At 47.5% G+C, this 19,445-nt stretch overlaps 1 protein-coding gene across 1 annotated transcript; it reads right to left on the minus strand.

Annotated features, from left to right (window-relative positions):
• Positions 1–1,063: 1,063 nt before the first annotated feature.
• TIGIT (T cell immunoreceptor with Ig and ITIM domains) lies at positions 1,064–17,523 on the minus strand. Its single transcript, XM_057697941.1, has 5 exons — positions 17,460–17,523; positions 16,124–16,453; positions 13,875–13,981; positions 9,879–9,881; positions 1,064–1,300 (listed from the first exon to the last, which is right to left on the minus strand). The coding sequence occupies exons 1-5, from the start codon at positions 17,521–17,523 to the stop codon at positions 1,064–1,066; spliced, it is 741 nt and encodes a 246-aa protein (XP_057553924.1).
• Positions 17,524–19,445: the final 1,922 nt, after the last annotated feature.

A 19,445-nucleotide genomic window follows, 5' to 3' on the forward strand; every position in this document is an offset into this window, starting at 1 on the left:
GTCCCTATTCTAAAAATCTAGATTTTCCTTTTGGTGGGAAACAGATTCTTTCTTCAAAGGCTTAATGGTAGATTGATACAAAAGAGGTAGATCACGCCCAAGGACCAAACTACAGCTCCTGCAGTGGACATGCATCATTTATGTGGGCTTCCCCAGTGCACATGACTGGACGAGCCTAGAGTCCTCTGTATCAGGCCATCACTGGCCTCTGAGTACATCCAGCAAAAGGAGATTTGAACGGTCTGCCCAAAGAATAAAATCTGAAGTCTTGCTGGCTCTCTTGCTGCCAGGGTCTTCCATGTGGGACTTTCAGCTCCCAACTTCAGTATCTATGAATTCCCTAGACAAAACCCCTGCTTTCCCAGCCCGGCCTCACTGTTCCCTACATCCTCCCAGGCCACTTCCCCACCGAGAAGCTTATCCTGACCGCCTCACCCTGAACCGACATCCCTTCCCAAAGGCCTGTGTCTTGGACCCTTACCTCCTCACTACCTTTTAATATAAATGTTGTCTCCCCACTTAACTGTAAGTTCTTAAAGGGCTGGGACCCGAGGCGATGGCTTAGTCATCCTCCAATCTCCCCACAGAGGCTGGTTACATGCCTTATTTCTAAAATGCTTGAGTAGACGAACGTTGATGAAAATGACAGTGACAAATGAGATGAGGTGGCTCTGTAGTCACCCCATCTCCATCATCTGCCACAAAGCCCTGTAGCCCCAAATTCTGCCCAGCGCTTTTAGGCAGAATGCAAATCTCAGCCACAAGATCTGCTCCAACTGCCAGATTCAAAACCAGGTCAAGTGTGTGTCTGGTTTTTACCTTTGCATTAGTAATCAAGATACAGGTTCCTCACCGGGGTCTGCCAGGATGGCACTGGAGAGCAAATGCACACACAGAGGAGGATGACATACATTCACTCAACTGAACACAGCTGCACACAGACGTACACATGCATACACACCTATACACACATACACACACAAAGCCGTGATGTGCAGCTGCCAATACGTCCATCTGTGATAGCAAAGGCAGGACTGTGTCTCCCAGAGGATGCCCCCTGGAGCTAACCCCTCTCGGAGGGGAAGCTGAAGCTCGCGAGGCTTCTGTAACTCAGGACGTTGAAGTAGTCGTGCGGCTCCGGCTCCGCGTGGTCCTCTCCCTGCTGCTCCCCGCAGAGGCCAGCATCCGCCTGCACACATCCGCCCGGAGAGGACGGGGACAGGACACTGGGCCTCCACTCCTCCTGTTCAGCCGGCCTCCTCCCGAGGCCACCTTCCGCAGAACGGATTCTGAGAGATTTCTTGAAAAAACAAAAAACTACAAAGTGAGTATGTGGGGATGCTATTTAAAACTTACTCCCCAACATGATCCATAGTTATAATGATCTCTTCCTTTCTCTCACACACACACACACACAGTTGTATTCTCATCAACACCAATTCCTTAACCCTTCATTTCTCAGCCTCTTCACAGTAGATTTCAGCACTAACCGCTCCCCCAAAAGGCTCCGGCTGCAGGCGCACAGCGTCCCCTCGTGCGCTGCTTCCTGTTGCCTGAGCCTGGGGAGGCGGCTTCCAGTCCCAACTCTCTCTTACTCCTTCCTCGCTGCCTCTGACACTGCTGACCGCCTCCTCTCTGAGATGTTCTCCTTCCCTGGCTCCCAGGGCATCCCTCTCTCCCGCTTGCTGTCCTCCGCCTCAGAACCCCACCTTCCTCCGCGGCCAGGCCTGCTCTTCTTTCTGCTTACACCTCAGCTCTCCAAAAAAAAGAAGTTCCTCGGGGTTCCGGCCTCTGCTTTCTCACACCCGCCACTCTCTCTTCCTCTGTACAGCACATTCAACACTTCATCCTCGTGTACATCTGCAACCACCCTCTGTCTTCTGAGGGTCCCCAAATCCCTATCCAAACCAGCCCAGGCTTCTGCCCTGAGCTCCACACCCAGAGGTCCAGCTGCCGGCTCGGTCTCACGGCCTTTCCACCCACAGCAAGCCCAGACGCCACCTGTCCCTGCATCCTCTGTCCTGATTTATGATACCAGGTGACCAGAAACCTGGAGGCTAGTGTTAAACTTCCGTGGGCCAGAAGATCCCATCTAATTTTACCCCCAAGTAGCTCTGAAATCGATTCCCTCCTTTCCACCTCCACCTCTGGGTCTCATCTCTCACCTGCACTTTCAGACTCACCGGTTCCTAGAGTCCCTCTAACCTCAGGTCCAACTTTCACACGGCCACCATCTTTCAAAAATGAAAGTTGGATCCTGCCATGCTTCTGCCTGAGACTCATCCATGGCCCCCCTTGTCTATGGGTGGGTGCTTAACTGCCTATAAAAGCCACAGGTGGCCTTCAGACCCCTGAAGCTGTATAAACAACATCGTGTAAAGTGCATTCTTCTGGGAAGAAGGTCCACAGTTTCACTGTATGCCGTGTGCAGTGCCTCCCCAAATGCCCTATGCGATTTGGTCACACTCATTTTCCAGCTTCATTTCCTGCTGTGCTTCCGCAAGCAGCACCCCAGCTTCTGGTATAGGACCTAGATGCCCTAGAGGCACTATTTGTTGAGAATCTGCTATGAGCACCAAGTGGCCTAGCTTCTGTATGTCATCTCAGCAACAACCCTATTGAAGTTTCTACTTTTGAGTGAGCTGATAGGCTCAGACAGGTGAAGTCCCAGTTCTGACTTGTGTGTGTCAAACTCCATGCCCCTCTCAGCCAAGCTGCCTCTCATCTTGCAGTTTCTCGAATGCCCTGCCCTATTTCCTGCCTCTCCAATTTGGTGTATGTTACTGCCACTGTCCATTCCCCACAGTTCCCTGAAAAGCTGTCTGCTCATTCCTCCAGACTCAGCTCTACAACACGTTGTCCACGACGACGTCCCTGACTCTTCCGGGAGAGTAACATCCTTCCTGTGTGTTCCACTACAGCCCCGGGTGTTCTCTGTTGTAACATTCAGTGCTGTCTGGAATTTGTTTACCCTTCTGTCTCTTCCAGGCCCCAAACTGTGAGCTCCCCTGAGGGAAGGATCTGTGCTATATTCCTCTTGGTAACCTCAGAGTTCGCAACAGATGCTCCATATATGTCTTAGGACTGAAATGCGCACAAACACACACCCACACAAACTCTCTCTCTCTCCTCCCCCACCCCCCGCCCGCTCCCCCAGCCCCAAATCTAAATGAACAGGATTTTCCAAATCAAAATATGGAGTCATGGTCAGGCAAGTACATTTGCACTTATGAGACGAGACAGTGGAACCTGTTTGGGAAAATCAAGGATGTGAACTAGCCATCACATCCATACGACAGCCGCATAGGTGAGGCTTGTGCTCAGAGGCCAGGAAATCAAAGGACAGCAGGCACAAGTGGGAAGGCGGAAGAAATGCCTCATGACATGCAACGCACGCGTGACATCCGCTCAGCCTTCATGGAAACTGCTCTAAAGCAGGTCACCCAGCCCCACTGTAGGTCCGAATGACAGGATCACAAGGAGTCACCATACACAGGCTTGGAAAATAACAACAAACACAAAGGGAGTTTCATTCTGCCCACCCCACTTCTTCCAGGATGGGAACCGTCACCACCCTTGTCGGCTAGTGTCAGGCTCAGCAGGGCACGAATAGACGGAGAGAGGCTGAGCGGGAGGATGGATGGGGCTGTATGGGTGGGTGTCTATCACAAATCAGAGGCGGGGCCACACTGCAGGCCCTTAGGAGCTGGGCGCATGGATTGTTTCATTCATTCCTTTTCAGTAGAAGTGGCTGTGCCTGACTACAGGTGTGAAGAAAAGGCTGGTTATTGTAGGTCACACTGATGCTGTACTTCCAAGAAGTCCTACATCCCTTGATGCATCCTGTCTGTTTCAAAAATGCAAATACCCAGTTCTTTCTCAAAGAGCTGAATGTGACTTTCTGTGTTGGGGTGTTCTCGTTCCCCTTCTTAGGCTGCCTACCCCTGCCTTTGAATCTTAGGACTATTTTGGCTTCCAGATATCCTCTGGGAAACATAAATATGCCTGAGATGGGTCTCGGCTGTTCTGTTTTTATTCCATCCTGTGTAGGGAACCCTGTAATTGTAATCAGTGTGAAAAACAAGTCTGGGATTAATGCACTGATGTTGTTCTAAAGGAACAAAGAGAGCTACAGAGATGCCAGCTATGGAGATTTGCAGGACAAATGTTGCCTTCTTGCAGAAGGTGAAGACAGACACTTGGTAGTCATTGTCCTGGCCCTGGACACACCCATCTCTCCTTTCCTCGCAGAAGGTCCCCTGGGGGCACTTTTCCCAATAGTTGCTTGGCAAATAACACTCATTCATTTTCTCATAATCAATCTATGCAATATAACTATTTACTGAGCACCAGGTATGATGAGGTGCTATGGTAAATAAATTTTATAATAATTATAAGAACTTAATAAATAATAGTTATTAAGCCATGTCAGGAAAAATGCCAGGTGCCTTACATGAATTATTTGCCTTGAGTTTTTCTACAACCCCAATAGGGCAGTACCATAATTATTCCCATTTTACAGATGAAGAAGCTGAGGGTCAGCAAAGTTAGGTGGCCCAGCTCTTCAAGTGGTAGAACCAGGATCCAAAACCTAGGTCCGTCTGATTCCAAAGGCCAAACTCCTAAAGAATGCAACCTACTGGCTCTCAGGGTCTGTAGGGAACGCTGTTGGTGCCTTGCTCAGATAGCCTTTCCACCTGACCAGTGCTCCCATTCCCCAGACACTGGGAATCTAGGCTGTGAGTGGCTCTCAGCTGCCCTTTTCTGGAGAGTTGCTCTTGGACCTTTCCTGGTGAGCAGCCAGCAGGCAACAACTGACGGAGGTGGGTTTTCAAAAGGCTGGCTTCCTCCTCAAGGTGAGACCAAGTCTGCTTCAACCACATCTCCAGCTGAGACCACATTCCTTAGCCCTATGCTGCTTCCTTCACTACCCTTCATCTGGGAGCCCAGCCCAATAAGTCACTCACACCGGAAGTCGCATGCCAGATTTTACGTCTGGGACCTAATCTAAAACACTTGCTTCTGAGAATGGCCCTAGAAGGCAGACTCTGAGGATGGGCTTGTGGAGTGGGGATCCCTCATCAGCTGGAGGGGAATATAGACCCCACCACTGGTGGTGAAATGGGAAGGGATACCGAGGGAAGGGGATTATGCGTTAGTGCCACAGCACTGACGTGTGAGAAGTGTGGCGTAGGTAGTGCTTATTAGGACCATGGGATTGGGTGGCTTTTACTAAACTCCACTATTGGACTGAGAAGAGAACATGACAGGTTTATCAGCAACTGAAAGCAAAGTATGAGACTCAAAGCTCCTCTTCTTCGGTAGCATTTAAAGAGACACTCATCTCCAACACTGAAGAGTGGGGGGGGGGGGACCTACTTATAAGCGAGACAGAACGTCAAAGAAGGCTGAATTCTGAGCCTGGGCAAGACTCCTTGCCAAAATCAGGCTCTGGGTGGGGAAGGAGGGGTCGCTGTGACTTGGGAGGAGGAAATCTGGGTAGATGCATTTGGGAGCCTTGAGCCACCTGCTTCTCTTGCACCATCTGGGGCTCCAGAGGTGACCCACTTCCCCTGGAGGGAAGACGGGCCCCGTCAGGACATGCCTTCACCTCCCCCATTGGCCATTGGCCCATGATTATGCTAAAAGCTCAGCCTACACTAACTGAGGGGATGCCGGGCATGCTGAGGGAGGAAAGAGTTTGTAACAGAAGGGGCTCACATGTCTGGTAGAACTGGGAGAGTATGTTTGGGAGTGAATCCTGAGCGGTGTGTATCAGGGCTGGGCGAGTAGAACTTAAGACTGGATGAGGGACATCATTTGTGAATATTAGGACACATCCTATGACTCAAGATCTAACAGCCTCACAAATGTCCCAGGGCATTGCTGTCAACAGAGATGCCAACAGTGCTTTGGAAATCTAGGGAAAAAAGAAACAAAAAGCTCAGAGAAGTGGGGATGCTATCACGGGCCCGTGTGGAATAGTAAGAAGCATGTATTGGTCTCTACCCCCAGTTCCTGCTAATATTTGGCCTTTATTAACCCCAGTTCCTGATACAGAGCTCCTTAAACCCCCCCAAATATCCTAAGCAATAGGCATGCCATACACAAGGCTCTTAAATCCCTTGGAATATCCTGGGTGACAGAAGTGTCTTTTCTTCCAGTGAGACAGCTTTCAGTGGGCTCCTAAACAGAGCCTGGTCACCAGACCAACCAAGCCATGATGAGAAGCTTGGAACTTCCAGCCCTACTCCCTATTCTCCAGAGAGTGGAGAGGCCTGGAAAATGAGCTAATAACCAATCATGGCTATGTGATGAACTTCCCATAACAGCCCCACAAGTGTGAGATTCGGAGGTTATGAATATATCTACATGCCAGGAGGGCGGCACACCCAGCTCCATGGAGACAGAAGCGTCTGTGCTCAGGACCCTTTGAGACCTCACCCTATGTATTTCCTTCCTCTGGCTATTCATCCACATCCTTTATCAAATTCTTTATTATATAATAAACTGGTGAATGTAAGTAAGTGTTACCCTGAGTTCTGTGAGTTGTCTTAGCAACTTATCGAATCCGAGGAGGGGGTCATGGGAACCTCAGTTTACAGCCAGTCAGTCAGAGGTACAGGTGACAACCTGGGACTTGCAACTGGCATCTGAAGTGAGGGCAATCTTGGAGGACTGAGCCCCTGACTTGTGGAACCTGATGTTAACTCCAGGTAGATAGTGTCAGAACTGGATTGATCGTAGGACACTCAGGTGTAGAAGAATTGGTCAGTGTGGAAAGAAAAACCCACACATCTGGGGTCAGAAGGGTTCTGTGCAGTGCTAAGAGTAGAGAAGAGGAAAAGACAAACAGAGTTTTTCCCAATACAATCTGCTAAACCGGGGATTGGTAAACTAAGGCCCATGGGTCAAATCTGGGCCACCACAGACTTTTGTACTGTCCACGAGCTAAAAAGAGATTTTATATTTTTAACTGACTGAAAAAAATTCAAAAGAATAGTATTTTGGTAAGCATGAAAATTCTATGAAATTAAAATTTCAGTGTTTATACATAAAGATTTATTGAAACACGGCCACACTCATTTACATATCGTCTGTGCTGCTTTCACAGTGCGATGGCAGAGCTGAACTATTGCAACAGAGACTGGAAGGCCCACAAAAGCTAAAAGATCCTGGCCCTTTACAAAGAAACTTCGCCAATCCCTGTACTGCATAATTTTTAAAATCCAACAGCTGATTGTGTTTCTAGGGAAGAGCCAGGAGACACCCATTTACAAAGTTGGAGAGGAATGTGCTAGGGAGGGGGGCACCAACGTCACCGAGGCGCTCAGAGACAGCTCTCCTCTGCAGGCTGGGGCCAGAGCAGGCGATGCTTTTATAGAACTGGATCCCCGGTAGCAACAGAGGTGAGGAAATCCCAAAATAATAGATGGGCAGATGGCAGCACTTAGATATAACTACTGCGATGGCAACCAAGGCAGCCTGGCCCACAGGGATATTAAGATGGCTAGCAAAGCCTAGTGTTCCTAGGAGAAATATAGAGGGACAGCCAACAAGGTATTGCTTGAATGTATAATCAAGAGATCAAGGATACATGAGAGAAGTCTAAAGCATGGAAAGTCAGGATTTCTTACCCATTTACAGGTCTATAATAGTACTGGTGTGGATACTGTCTGTTCACCCCTCAAGTTCACTGTCCAACCTTCTGCGCCCTCTTCTATGCCCTAAGAGGACTGAACTACGCATACTGAATCCGTGAGTTCCCTTGCCCTCTGGCTTGAGCTTGGGTTCAGTCAATGCAAAGCAACAATAGGAGAATGCAGGGAAAGTGTGTGAGGTGAGGGTATATATTCTCCTGGCATTCTGCCTGCAGAGTGGACTTGGACTGGCTGTGACCTTCAATCAAAGATTATAGTACTTCTCAGGACTTCCGTGGTGGTCCAGTGGTAAAGAATCTGCCTTCCAGCGCAGGCGACGTGGGTTCGATCCCTGGTCGGGGAACTAAGATTCCACATGCCACGGGGCAACTCAGCCTGCGCACCACAACTACTGAGCTCATGCCTCAAGTAGAGAGCCTGCATGCTGCCAACTACAGAGCCCATGAGCTCTGGAGCCTGCGTGCAGCAACTACAGAGCCCATGCATCCTGGGGCCTGCGCTCACTGCAACTAGAGAGAGAAAACCCGCACACCACAACTAGAGAGAAGCTCCACAACTAGAGAGAAGCCTGCGGGCCACAACAAATGCCCCAACGAAGATCCCACATGCTGCAACTAAGACCCTACGCAGCCAAAAAAGAAGAAGCAGGTTATAGTAGGTCTCAAGGTGGTCCCCTCCACACCACTCTCTCTTTCCAGGTCCTAATAATCACCCTCCCTCCCAGGTTCCAGTAATCATTCTCTCTCCTTTCCCCTAAAGAACTAGGGGTGGTAACAACACTAACTGGTGTTGACTTTGCTAACTCCAAATTAGAGAGCATATGGTTTCCTTATATGCTTCCAGTCCTTTGTAAATCTCCTTATCAAACTGTCCTCAAACTACTCCACTTGAGAGTACTATGTGTTCCCTGCTGGACCTTAAATAATACAAGTATAAAATGCATTTGAGCAAAGAAGACTGGAAACTATAGCGAAGGCACATGACAAAACAGAGAGCACCTGATTTAGACAGGCAGTGGACAGGTCAAAGAGCGGGAGCCATAGAACTTGATAGCTACTGGACTCTTTCTTTTCCCCTTTCCCTTGTACAGAGATGACCAAAGTTAGTCTGGGATACTGGCCTGAAAATGAACCAGTCTTAATCCTTAAGAGGAAAATGTGTTCTGCTGCTTCCAAAGAGCTTTCCATACTTCCATGCCAGAGCTGCAGAGCTCTGGTGACAGCAGAGGACATTTGTTCATCAACCACTATAACCGCTCCCTGCCCAGCTCAGAGATCAACAGTCATTCTCTTCACCTCTCCCCTCTAGTCAGTTACTTCTCTTGCCCTCATCTTCCCCTAGAGGTTTCTTTTACTAAACCCGTCTACTGTGATAGCCAAGACGTAAATGAAAATACTATATATATAAGTCACTGGCTTCCTCGATAGCACTAGCCACAACTCAGCCACTGTGGGATCTCTAGCACGCTGTTGCATGAGGCCTGTTGAATGACAAGGAATAAGTAGCCACATCTCTATGAAATAAGTAGGTCAGCAATCTCAATATTTGCCTCCTAAACTTGGAAGTGAGGGTCTGAACCATAGGACAAGAGATTTTTGCAGCTGAATTGATGGACCAAGCAGTCATCTGCTGGTATCAGACTTTATGTAACTTTCACCTATCACATGAGCGTTCCTACCATTCAGAGAATCTCTTTTACTTCCTCTGGACCAAATTAGTTACAACAGGTGCCTGGAGCACTGTTACACCACTGACTGGGGGAGACCTGGGCAATTTGTAACTCAGAGGGGAACACGACTTTGGTTGTGCTACCAAAATGCCTTTTCCCGTCCTCACTCCAATCTGTTCTCAGTAAAATAAGATTGGAGGAAGCGTTCCTGGGCTCTCTTCATTTGTGAATATGACTGAAGACAGAATATGTGTCAAATTGAACATGTTATTGTTACATCAATACCCTTATTCTTGATGGTAGGTTACAGAAAGCAAACTGGGTTTGTCTACACAGAAAACTAAGAGAATTTAAGACATAAGATATTAAACTAAAAGTTCAAGATTAGTCACTGGTAATAGACATGAGTGTGGACAAAAGTGTAACTCCATGAGCAGAATTAACAGTAGGAAAACAAACATGAAGAAGTCTAGGCAGGGATATAGAATTAAGGCTGTTTAAAATGCAAAATACCATGAGGTCTAAATGGAAGAACATTACAGTAACACTTTCTTGTTAAGAAATTCTAGTTTGTGCAATTTCATCTCAACTCTGAGGCCTGGAAAGGGAAGCAGCGTTCTATGGTCTTCAGAGGAGTGACAAGAGTAAAATAGTCAAATAGATATCAACTAAGAAAGAAGAGAAAATCAAAGGATGGTCCATTTTTGAGAGAGGGCAAAAAGGAAAAAGAGGACAAGACCTCACAATAAGCAAGCAGGATGGAACCAGAGCCTAAGAACACACAGCTGTGCAAATCCCTCCTTTCTGGGACTGGCAGTGACCCGGCCACATTCAGGCTAAACGGCTGGTCAGGAACCAGGTACAGAGGGGTTAGAACTCAAATTTAGGGTCTTGACCCACCATAGCCCAAGGTACAGAGTGGGTGGGCTAGGTAAATATGTCCTGCTTGTAAGAGTCAGCCTTTGAGTGCAGATATAGAAATACAACATCAGAAATAGGAGTTCTGCTTCTAGTAGAACAATGACTGCCTATGTTGCTTTGAACCAAACTTTCCATCTAGAATAGCTAGAGAAACTGAACAAAATATTATAAACATCTATTTGTATTACTCTGAAATCTATCAAATCAGTGAGAAATTTGTGGTCTGGGGAACAAGATCCAGGAGTAGCAAGCCCAGAGAGATGAGATGAGGATTGTGGGGTTGGGGGGTGGGTGATTCTCCTAGAGAAATTGCCTGAAAGTCATGGCTGAGAGGCAAATAAGCTACACAGAGTTTCTGGCTCGAGGGACAAAATTTGGAGTTCAGAAACCACCGAGGAGAGGAGACTTCAGCAAACACTACAGGCCTTGAGGTGGGACCCCAAAGGACTACACCCTACAAGTAAGGAGTACCAGCAATTAAGTCCAGCTTTAAATCCTCTCACAACTGATTTAATTAAGGTGATGAGAATGCTAGTGCCTGAAGATTAGTCATCTGATAGAAGCAAAAAGGAATCTCCCTTAGAGGAAGATGATATCATCTAGAGCCTCAAATTATTGCCACAGATTTTCATGTAGAAAGTACAGCACTCACTGAAAAGTAAACAGTCAAAAATATGAGAGGTCCAAAAAGCAAGAAAAAAGAGAGACTATTAAAAGACCCATAGAGAATCAAATTAATAGGATTATCAGGCACAGACTTCAAAATAACTATGATCAATATTTTCAAAGAATTAAAAACAAGTTGGGAATTTTGGCAGAATGTAAACTATTCAAACAAAGAACAAGATAGAAGTCCTGGATCTGAAAAATATAATGGAAATTAAGAACTTAATGGATGGGTTTCACAGAAGATTAGATTCATCAAAGAAGAGGCTTAGTAAACTGGAAGGCACGTCCAAAGAAAACATTTGATGAGACAAGTGGATGGAAAATACAAAAAAAAAGAGGGTAAGGGACATGGGAAAAAGTGAAAATGTTGAAAATACCACGTGATTAGAATTCCAGAAGGAGAGGAAAGCAAGGACAAAGAAGTAATACATGAAGAAATAATAGCCAAGAATGATATAAAACTGACACAAGATATCAAGCCACAAATTCCAGAAGCACTCCAAACCCCAAAGAGAATAAATGTAAAGATGACCATATCCAATTACATCACTGTATAATTGCTGAAAACCAAAGAGAAGGAAATTTAAAAAAAAAAAAAAATTACCACTCGAGGTTTGGGGGGGGGGGGGGTGAAGGGAAAGCTGAGACGAAGCGAGAGAGTAGCACAGACATATATATACTACCAACTGTAAAATAGATAGTCAGGGGGAAGTTGTTGTATAACAAAGGGAGTCCAACTCGAGGATGGAAGATGCCTTAGAGGACTGGGGCAGGGAGGGTGGGGGGGAATCAAGGGGAGGGGAGTCAAGGAAGGGAGGGAATATGGGAATATGTGTATAAAAACAGTTGACTGAACTTGGTGTACCCCAAAAAAATAATAAATAAATAAATAAAATTTTAAAAAAAATTACCTTCCAAGAAGCAAAAATAAGACTCTCATATAATTTCTCAAACAGAAATATGGGAAGCCAGAGACAATGGGACAATATTTTCCACGTGTTGAAAGAAAATAACAGCCAACATGGAATTCTATACCCAGCAAAAAGAATATATCACTTTTAAATTAAGGAAAAATTAAGATATTTTCAGCCAAACAAAAAGCAAGATAATTCATCACTAGCATGCCTGCCCACAAGGAAATACTAAAGGATATTCTTTAGGCAAAAGGAAAACTGTCCTAGTTATAAGACAGAACTGCAGGAAGAAGTGAAGAGCAACAGAAAAGGCAAATCTAAATGAATACTGACTCATAAGACAATTATCATTTCTTTGGGGTTTAAAATAGAGAATTAAAATTCATGACAATAAAAGCAGTAAATTGAGGAGGTAGGTAAAGAGTTAATGTGGGACTTCCTAGGTAGCATGGTGGTTAAGAATCTGCCTGCCAATGCAGGGGACATGGGTTTGAGCCCTGCTGCAGGAAGATCCCACATGCTGCAGGGCAACTAAGCCTGTGCACAACTACTGAGCCTGTACTCTAGAGCGCATGAGCCACAGCTATTGAGCCCATGTGCCACAACTACTGAAGCCCATGCACCTAGAGCCCATGCTCTGCAACAAGAGAAGCCACTGCGATGAGGAGCCCGGCACCACAATGAAGAGTAGCCCCCGCTCGCCGCAATTAGAGAAAGCCCGTGTGCAGCAACAAAGACCCAATGCAGCCAATAAATAAATAAAATAAAATTCTTTAAAAAAAGAGTTAATGTGTTCTAAGGTTCTTGAAAAACCCAAGAAACAAAAGTACTAATACATGTTAGACTTTAATAAATCAGGGGTCTGTTTTGTCATCTCTAGTATAACCACTAAAAGAAAAGAAAAATGCATAACTACTAAATAGATCTTTTTAATAATAAAAAGCACTTCACTCAAAAGGCAGCAAGAAAGACTGGGGCAAAAAAACAGGCAAAACAAATATGAAGAAAATAAGGCGGTAACTGTAAACCCACAGGTATCAGGAATAACAGCACCGGGTACCAGTCCAGAGAGAGCAAAGCAGGGCTGCAGAGTCGAGTTGTTAACTGAGGGGAACCAGTGTTGGAGGGAAAGTGAGCCAGGCACCAGGGAGGGGGATCAGGAACAAGGTGGAAAACAGTGTTGGGAATCACAGGTCTGTGTTCCCCAAGGTGTTTGTTTAGTAACTTAAATTAAGGCAACCTGCAAGGGCTTAAAAGACCCAAGAGGGCAGACAAAGCAAGGAGTGGGAATTCTTTAGCTCACTCTAATCACTAACTGCCAGTTACAGCACAAGGATGTGGATATATTTCTTCATTGTTTACAAACCTTTCACATGCAATATGCCACCTGTTCCTCACAACGCTGCGATACAGAGCAAGCAGAATCATAATCCCCATATTATATATGAGGAAATGGAGATTTGGAAGACGAAACAACACCCCTATCATCACACACTCAGTGCTGAGATTAGAAACCTCCAATTCCCCATCCAATACACTTTCAGCCACATGCCCTCTCAAACGAGAGAAATGGAGGATGTATAACCTACTGATCGTGCCATGTACCTTTTATCCCTAAATTTTTGGAGTGCTTATTTCTATGCCTCATCCTCCGGAGGGTTACCCAGCACCACTGAAGGGTTGTTAAAATTAAAGGAGCTAATGTTCAAAGACCCCTATCACAGAGTAGATGCCCAAGGTGCATCAGACCCACAGCAGATAAACCAGACTCTCAGAGGAGTGGCTTAAGGGACAAGCAGGCGCCAGGAACTGTCGACGACAGCACGATGGGGAGGATACAGGTCCAACCTTTCTGGAGCTCCCAGGCAAGGGAAGGGAGCAAAAAAGCATAAACAATGCCACTGAAAGGCAGAGCAAGGACCATGAGGAAGGCGCAAAGAGCAGTGGGAGAGATCACATCCAGACAGAAAGGGGACATGAAAGGACCAGGGTGGCAGGGATGGGACGCCCAGGACTGAGATGGGCAGCCTGAGCCATTACCTTTCTGGCCAATGTGACCACCACGATGACTGCTGTGCAGATGACGGTGAGCACTGTGGCCATGGCTCCAAGCAGCGGGATCTGGAACCCAACACGGTGCTCAGCCACTAGAGGGAAGACAAAACAAAGGTGAGTGGGTGGAGGCCGGAAGCAAAGGGTAACCATGACCCAGGGAAGCCTCAGGGTCAGGGCATGGGCGTGGGGATTGGCCAGGCCTTTCTCTGACCACAGGATGGGAGTCTTCAAGTCCAGCTCTTTGGACAGCAGTGCATCCACCTGGCCCATCATGAAATCAATGACTGATCTCTCAGGAGCTGTACCCCACACCTCTGACACCAGAGCAGACCGTTTTTAACACTCCCTTCTCTGACAAAATCACTTTCAGTCATAAGCGTGAAATAAAACAAATAACATCCAGAAAAAAAAAACAGCAAGTGAACATTTTCTTTATTAAACTTCTTATTTATAATCATACTAGTGTAAAAACAGTTTAATTAAAAATTAAAAGAACATTAAGGTGCAAAGAAGAAAAGACGCATATAACCTTTCGCCTTAAGCCTGTAACACTTGCTCCAGCTAGGCTGTGAAAGGGAGGGAGTAACGTTCTGGAGCTTTTTCCTTTGCTGTTTTGCCAGCACCTGGCACCTGGCAGGCACTTAATAAATATTCACGACATGAAGTAAAGCACGAACGAGTGAATCTCTATTAAGACGTAAAATGCAAATGCGAAGAGGAAGAGTCAGGAAGATGGTTGTGAAAAGATGAGTGATATTGACCCAAGGAGAGTGTGAGGGAAAAAGGACAATTGCCAGGATGTGTGCTGGACTAGAGGCGGACAGGTTTCCAGGCCGCCTCATCCCATCCCATCCCACGTCCTTCCCAGGAACTTGGGCAGAACCCAGGTGTTCAGGGCAGTCTCAAAAGGAGAGGGGTGCAGCAGAGGCCGGGCCCTCTTCCTTCTAACAAAGGGCTTAGATTGCCAGAAAGAGGGCTTAGGCATGCCAATCACTTAGGACAAGGGCAGTGCCCACGGTACCCTCAAGGTGTCAGGAGGGGGAGGGGAGCCCAAATTCCCCAGAATGTGTTCCTCCTGCCCTGAGGACTCAGTCTCCTGCCTTGGCCACAGGGAGGGAAAGAGGACAGATGGAGAGTAAAGCTGGAGGGGGTCAGAGGGGCTGCAGAAGGTGTCCGTAGAACCAGAAAAGGACGTAGGCTCTTCCCCACGTGCTGCATTGGCTGATGCCAGGGCCCCTCAAGAAGCAGCCCTTGAGAAAAAACTTTAAGATAGCCTGTTGTCCTCTCAGTTTACATATATTTTGCAGACTCATAAAACTTAACCTCCAACACCACTGATGTCAGCAAAGAGCAGTTCTGAGGGTGTGGTCGAGTGGAACCAGAACACCTGTGTTACATTCAGCTGCACCGCTCCCAGCAACGGCCAAGCCTCAGCTTCTGCCTCCACCCAGCAATCAGATGGGACCACCCAACAGTCAGGTGGGAATCGAGGGATCGTATTCATAGCTAACACCTCTCATGTTCTAGGGGCTGTTCTAAGGGCATTTTTTTTTCGATAAGTAACTCAATCCTACGTCAGCTCCTCACGCGGTCTTTCATCTTTTCCTCATTTCACAGACGAGAAAAACAAGGCACAGAGCCGCCCAATAATCGTGTCTGAGGTCAACAGCAGCTCAAGGATTTGGACCCAGGCTGCCTGAGCCCGCGTGACTCTGCTCTCCTGTCCCTCAGCCATGATAACAACCCTTTCGCACCCTCCAGAGAGCTGGGTTAAGTATCCAGGTGGATAATGAAAGTGAAAGCATTTTGGAAACTAAGAAGTACCACGGAAATATAAATTATTATACATTTACACTTAGCACATACTGAGCTCTAATCTTTTATAAACTTAGAGGCTAATTCTAATTTGCATGATCAATGCTAAACTAATCAATGAGATCCTTTCTCAAATGATCTGAACAACATGCCTTCCTAACAAATATATGTAAGGTATGCTTGTTCCCAAACAGCAGTTCTCAGTCCCGGCTGCCCATTCAACTCATCAGGGCAGCTTTTGGAACCTGACACAAGCTGCTCTGCCCCTAGAGATGCCGGCTGAACTGGTCTGGGATGGGGTGCGAGCACCAGCATCATTTAAAAGCTCCCAGGTGATCTGAACTTGAGCCAGGGTTGGGAGGTCCTGCCCTGCAGTGTCGGGCAGGAATGCATCTTCTATCCTACTCCAGAGGGCATACCTGAGCTCTGTAGGACTTCCAGAAAGAGTGTCCCTTTGTAAATCCCATCAGGGTAGGTGTGATAAATGCAGGTGTACTCTCCTGTGTCGTTCCTGGTCAGCGACCTGACGGTGAGGCCCAGGTCGGGGCCTGGGACCACTCGCTCCATGAAGGCTGGGTCGACGTGCCATCCCAAGCTGTCATGATGAATGGCCAGAATGTGGCCCTGCTGCTCCCAGTTGAGCTGGGTCACTTTGGCAGTGGTGGAGGAGAGGTGACACTGTAAGGTGACAGAGCTACCTTCCTCTGCAGACATGTTCCCCCTCGTCACTATCCTGCCTGTCACAGCTCCTAGGGAAAGGGAAAAAAACATGCATTTTTAACAGCTGGCTTTGAACCTTCCTGTAGAAAATGCAAGGCAGCTTTGAGGCCAGAACTGGTTTTTGGAAAGACAGTCTCTCCAGTCGGCCCTGTCATTCCCCCACACAGACTGTAATTGCTACACAAGGTAGCGCTTCACCCTCTCAGGATGTTCTGCTGGAATATACCTTCCGATGAGCTCATTGATTATTTCCACACACTTATTTGGTCTCTCTACCTAGAATATAAGCCCTTGTCAGCCACTGCTTCTGTTTGATTGTATCTTCCAGCAGGATGTGCTGGGTACATTATCCTTTGAAATAAAACCTGGCTGTTTTGGTGGACAGCCATTTGGGGTGCCTGGAAAATGTTTCAGGAAAGCCACAACATCCAAAGAAAAGGAGGCTTGGAGAGCAACTCTCCTTCTCCCAGACAAAACCGCTGTCCTCGGCACGGACCCGCCTCAGATGGCTCAGAAAGCAACAGGAAAACAAAATTATACTACGGTTTTTAAATATTTCTGCCCCCCCAGACACATTTGTTTGTGATTTTTAATATAGACGGAAATAGATTTAACATAAATTCGATCTATAATAGCAGAATCTCTGGAATTTGTGACAAAGATATTTTTGATCCACAGAAAACATACAGTGTTTTCCTAGAAGTTCTCAAGGACAGAAGAAAGGACGATGGAGCAGGAGTGAACGTCTCCCAGCAAACGCATCAGCCCTCCTCCTTAGCTCCCTTCTCTCCTCCTGCCTCCTCTCTTGGGTGGGCCAGTCAGGTACCCCCCCACCCCATCCCCAAGTCCTTCATCTGCCTCCTAAAAAAGAACTGTATCTCCGTCTCAGAGACAGCCGTTTCTCACACCAGGGGACACAGGACTCGGAAAACTGTGTTTCCTTCGCTCAGAGGGACGAGGCAATGGCTGCAGACGCCCCACTCCCCTGCCCGCTCTCCCTCCCCGTCCCGTCCCAGGCTCGACTTCAGGCCTTACCTGAGGCAGGGAGGCGAGCCTGCCTCAGCCCCTGGGCCCAGAGCAGGAGGAGACACCACTGCATGCTTCTGCCCAGGGGGCCGACAGGAAGCAGCTGTGGCCTCTGCTGCCACCGAAACTGGCCGACTGCTGATGGCAGTGTGAAACGGAGCCTCTGAGGAGAGAGGGTCTCGGAAAAACCAAGTTCAGCAGAAACAACGTCAGAGACAAAGCTCACAACAAGTTCACAAACTGCACAGGGCGAGCCACAAGAAAGGCCATGAAGGAAACACATTTAAAAATAAACAAAAATGTGGTTAGAGGTACACTGGTCTTTGGATTACTATTCGTCAACCTGCAGTTTTTAAGGTCTTTCTCAATGCACTTTTTGTTTAAATCAGCCTTTATGTAACGAGCTCAAGGCCACCTGTGTAATGCCCGAGATTCTGGAGACCTGCTCCTGATGGGGTTCACCGGGCTGCCCCGACTTCCTCCTACTGAAGGGTGTGCAGTGGTAAGAGAAACTTAAGTTTGTGCACCTAAAGGCCAGGAGTTGCACTTGAAATCTAATGATTGAGGGAACTAGAGGCATTTACTTCAGAAAGAAGGCATACGTGGGACCAAAGTCTTGGTCAAACAGAGCAACTTTCCCTTGAATGAAGGAAAGCACTAAGATTCCCTCTCCTTGGGTCTTGTTGCTTCTGTCTTGTTTATTTGAACTGAGACCTTGTTGCCGGTAGAATCAGAGGAGACGGGAAGAGTGCGTTGCTCCTGTACCGCGACCCAGTGACAATCCGGCATGCAGAGCAGGGTGAGCCCCAGCTGCCTGACCCTGGGTGGGGGTTGGTTGACGCTTGTCTGGGGCCCCCAGCTCACCCTCAAGGCTGTTGACCCACCCTTCTTTCCTGCTTCTCCACCACCCACCCACTCCTGCCCCGCCTTCTCTGTTCATTCATTTGAAAGTCCCTGAGTGTCTGCAAAGCATCAGACACGAGACTGGGCTCTGAAGATGTGAGCCTGGATAATCACAGGCCCCGCTCTCAGACAGTCCACAGTCAAAGCTTGCTCTCTGGTAAAGCCACATCCTGGGGAGAGGCGTGGAGGGGACACACGCATCTGCCTTTGGGGCTCACCACTGCTGCCGTGGGCAAGCCCCGTGCTGCATACCCTGAACGTCTGCTGCTCTGCTGGGGGGGGCGTGCAGACCCTGGTGCTCTGCCCCACATTCCACCCGGCATCCTGAGCATTCCACACTCTCCGCGCTCCTGTCCTCCTTCTCTTCTGCAGGATGCTCCATCTCTAACCAGCTTCCTCCCCTCCCCGGGTACTACCTATTCCCAACCCCACACTGTGACCCATTCACCCCCTACACTCCACCCCCAGCCCCTTAGACAACATGTGCCTCACCGACTTCTCTCTGCCCACCCCAATTCAACCTGTCCTTCAAGGCTCACACCAAGACGCAGCTCCACCACCCCCTCTCTACAGTCACAGAGCCTGCAGCTGAAGAAGCCATGAGACCTAATGCGTGTCCACCTAATGCAGAGGCAGAGGTTGAACTGGAGGGGTGTTTTCGAAACTGGTTGCCAAGGCAGAGGAGCCAGGAGTGGGAGAACTGAGAGCAGCTCACGGGAATAGAGCCCAGAGAGAGGTGGACGCTGAGGTTTGGACTATAAAATACTTACAGACTGTGTTTCTGTAAGGGTTGGTATCCATGGGTTCTGCATCTGCAGAGTCAACCAGCCACAGATCGAAAATATTAAAAAAAAAAAAATTCCAGGACGTTCCCAAAAGCAAAACTTGAACTTGCCATGCACTGGCAACTATTTACATAGCATTTGCATTGTGATTATAACTATTCACATAGCATGTACATGCTATTAGGAATTATAAATAATCTGGAGATAATATAAATTATATGGTAGGATGTGCCTAGGTTATATGCAAATACTAAGCCACTTTATATAAGGGACTTGAGCATCTTCAGGGTTCCCAGAACCAATTCTC

The sequence above is a fragment of the Hippopotamus amphibius genome, chromosome 10 (assembly GCF_030028045.1).
Source record: "Hippopotamus amphibius kiboko isolate mHipAmp2 chromosome 10, mHipAmp2.hap2, whole genome shotgun sequence".
Classification (NCBI taxonomy): Eukaryota; Metazoa; Chordata; class Mammalia; order Artiodactyla; family Hippopotamidae; genus Hippopotamus; species Hippopotamus amphibius.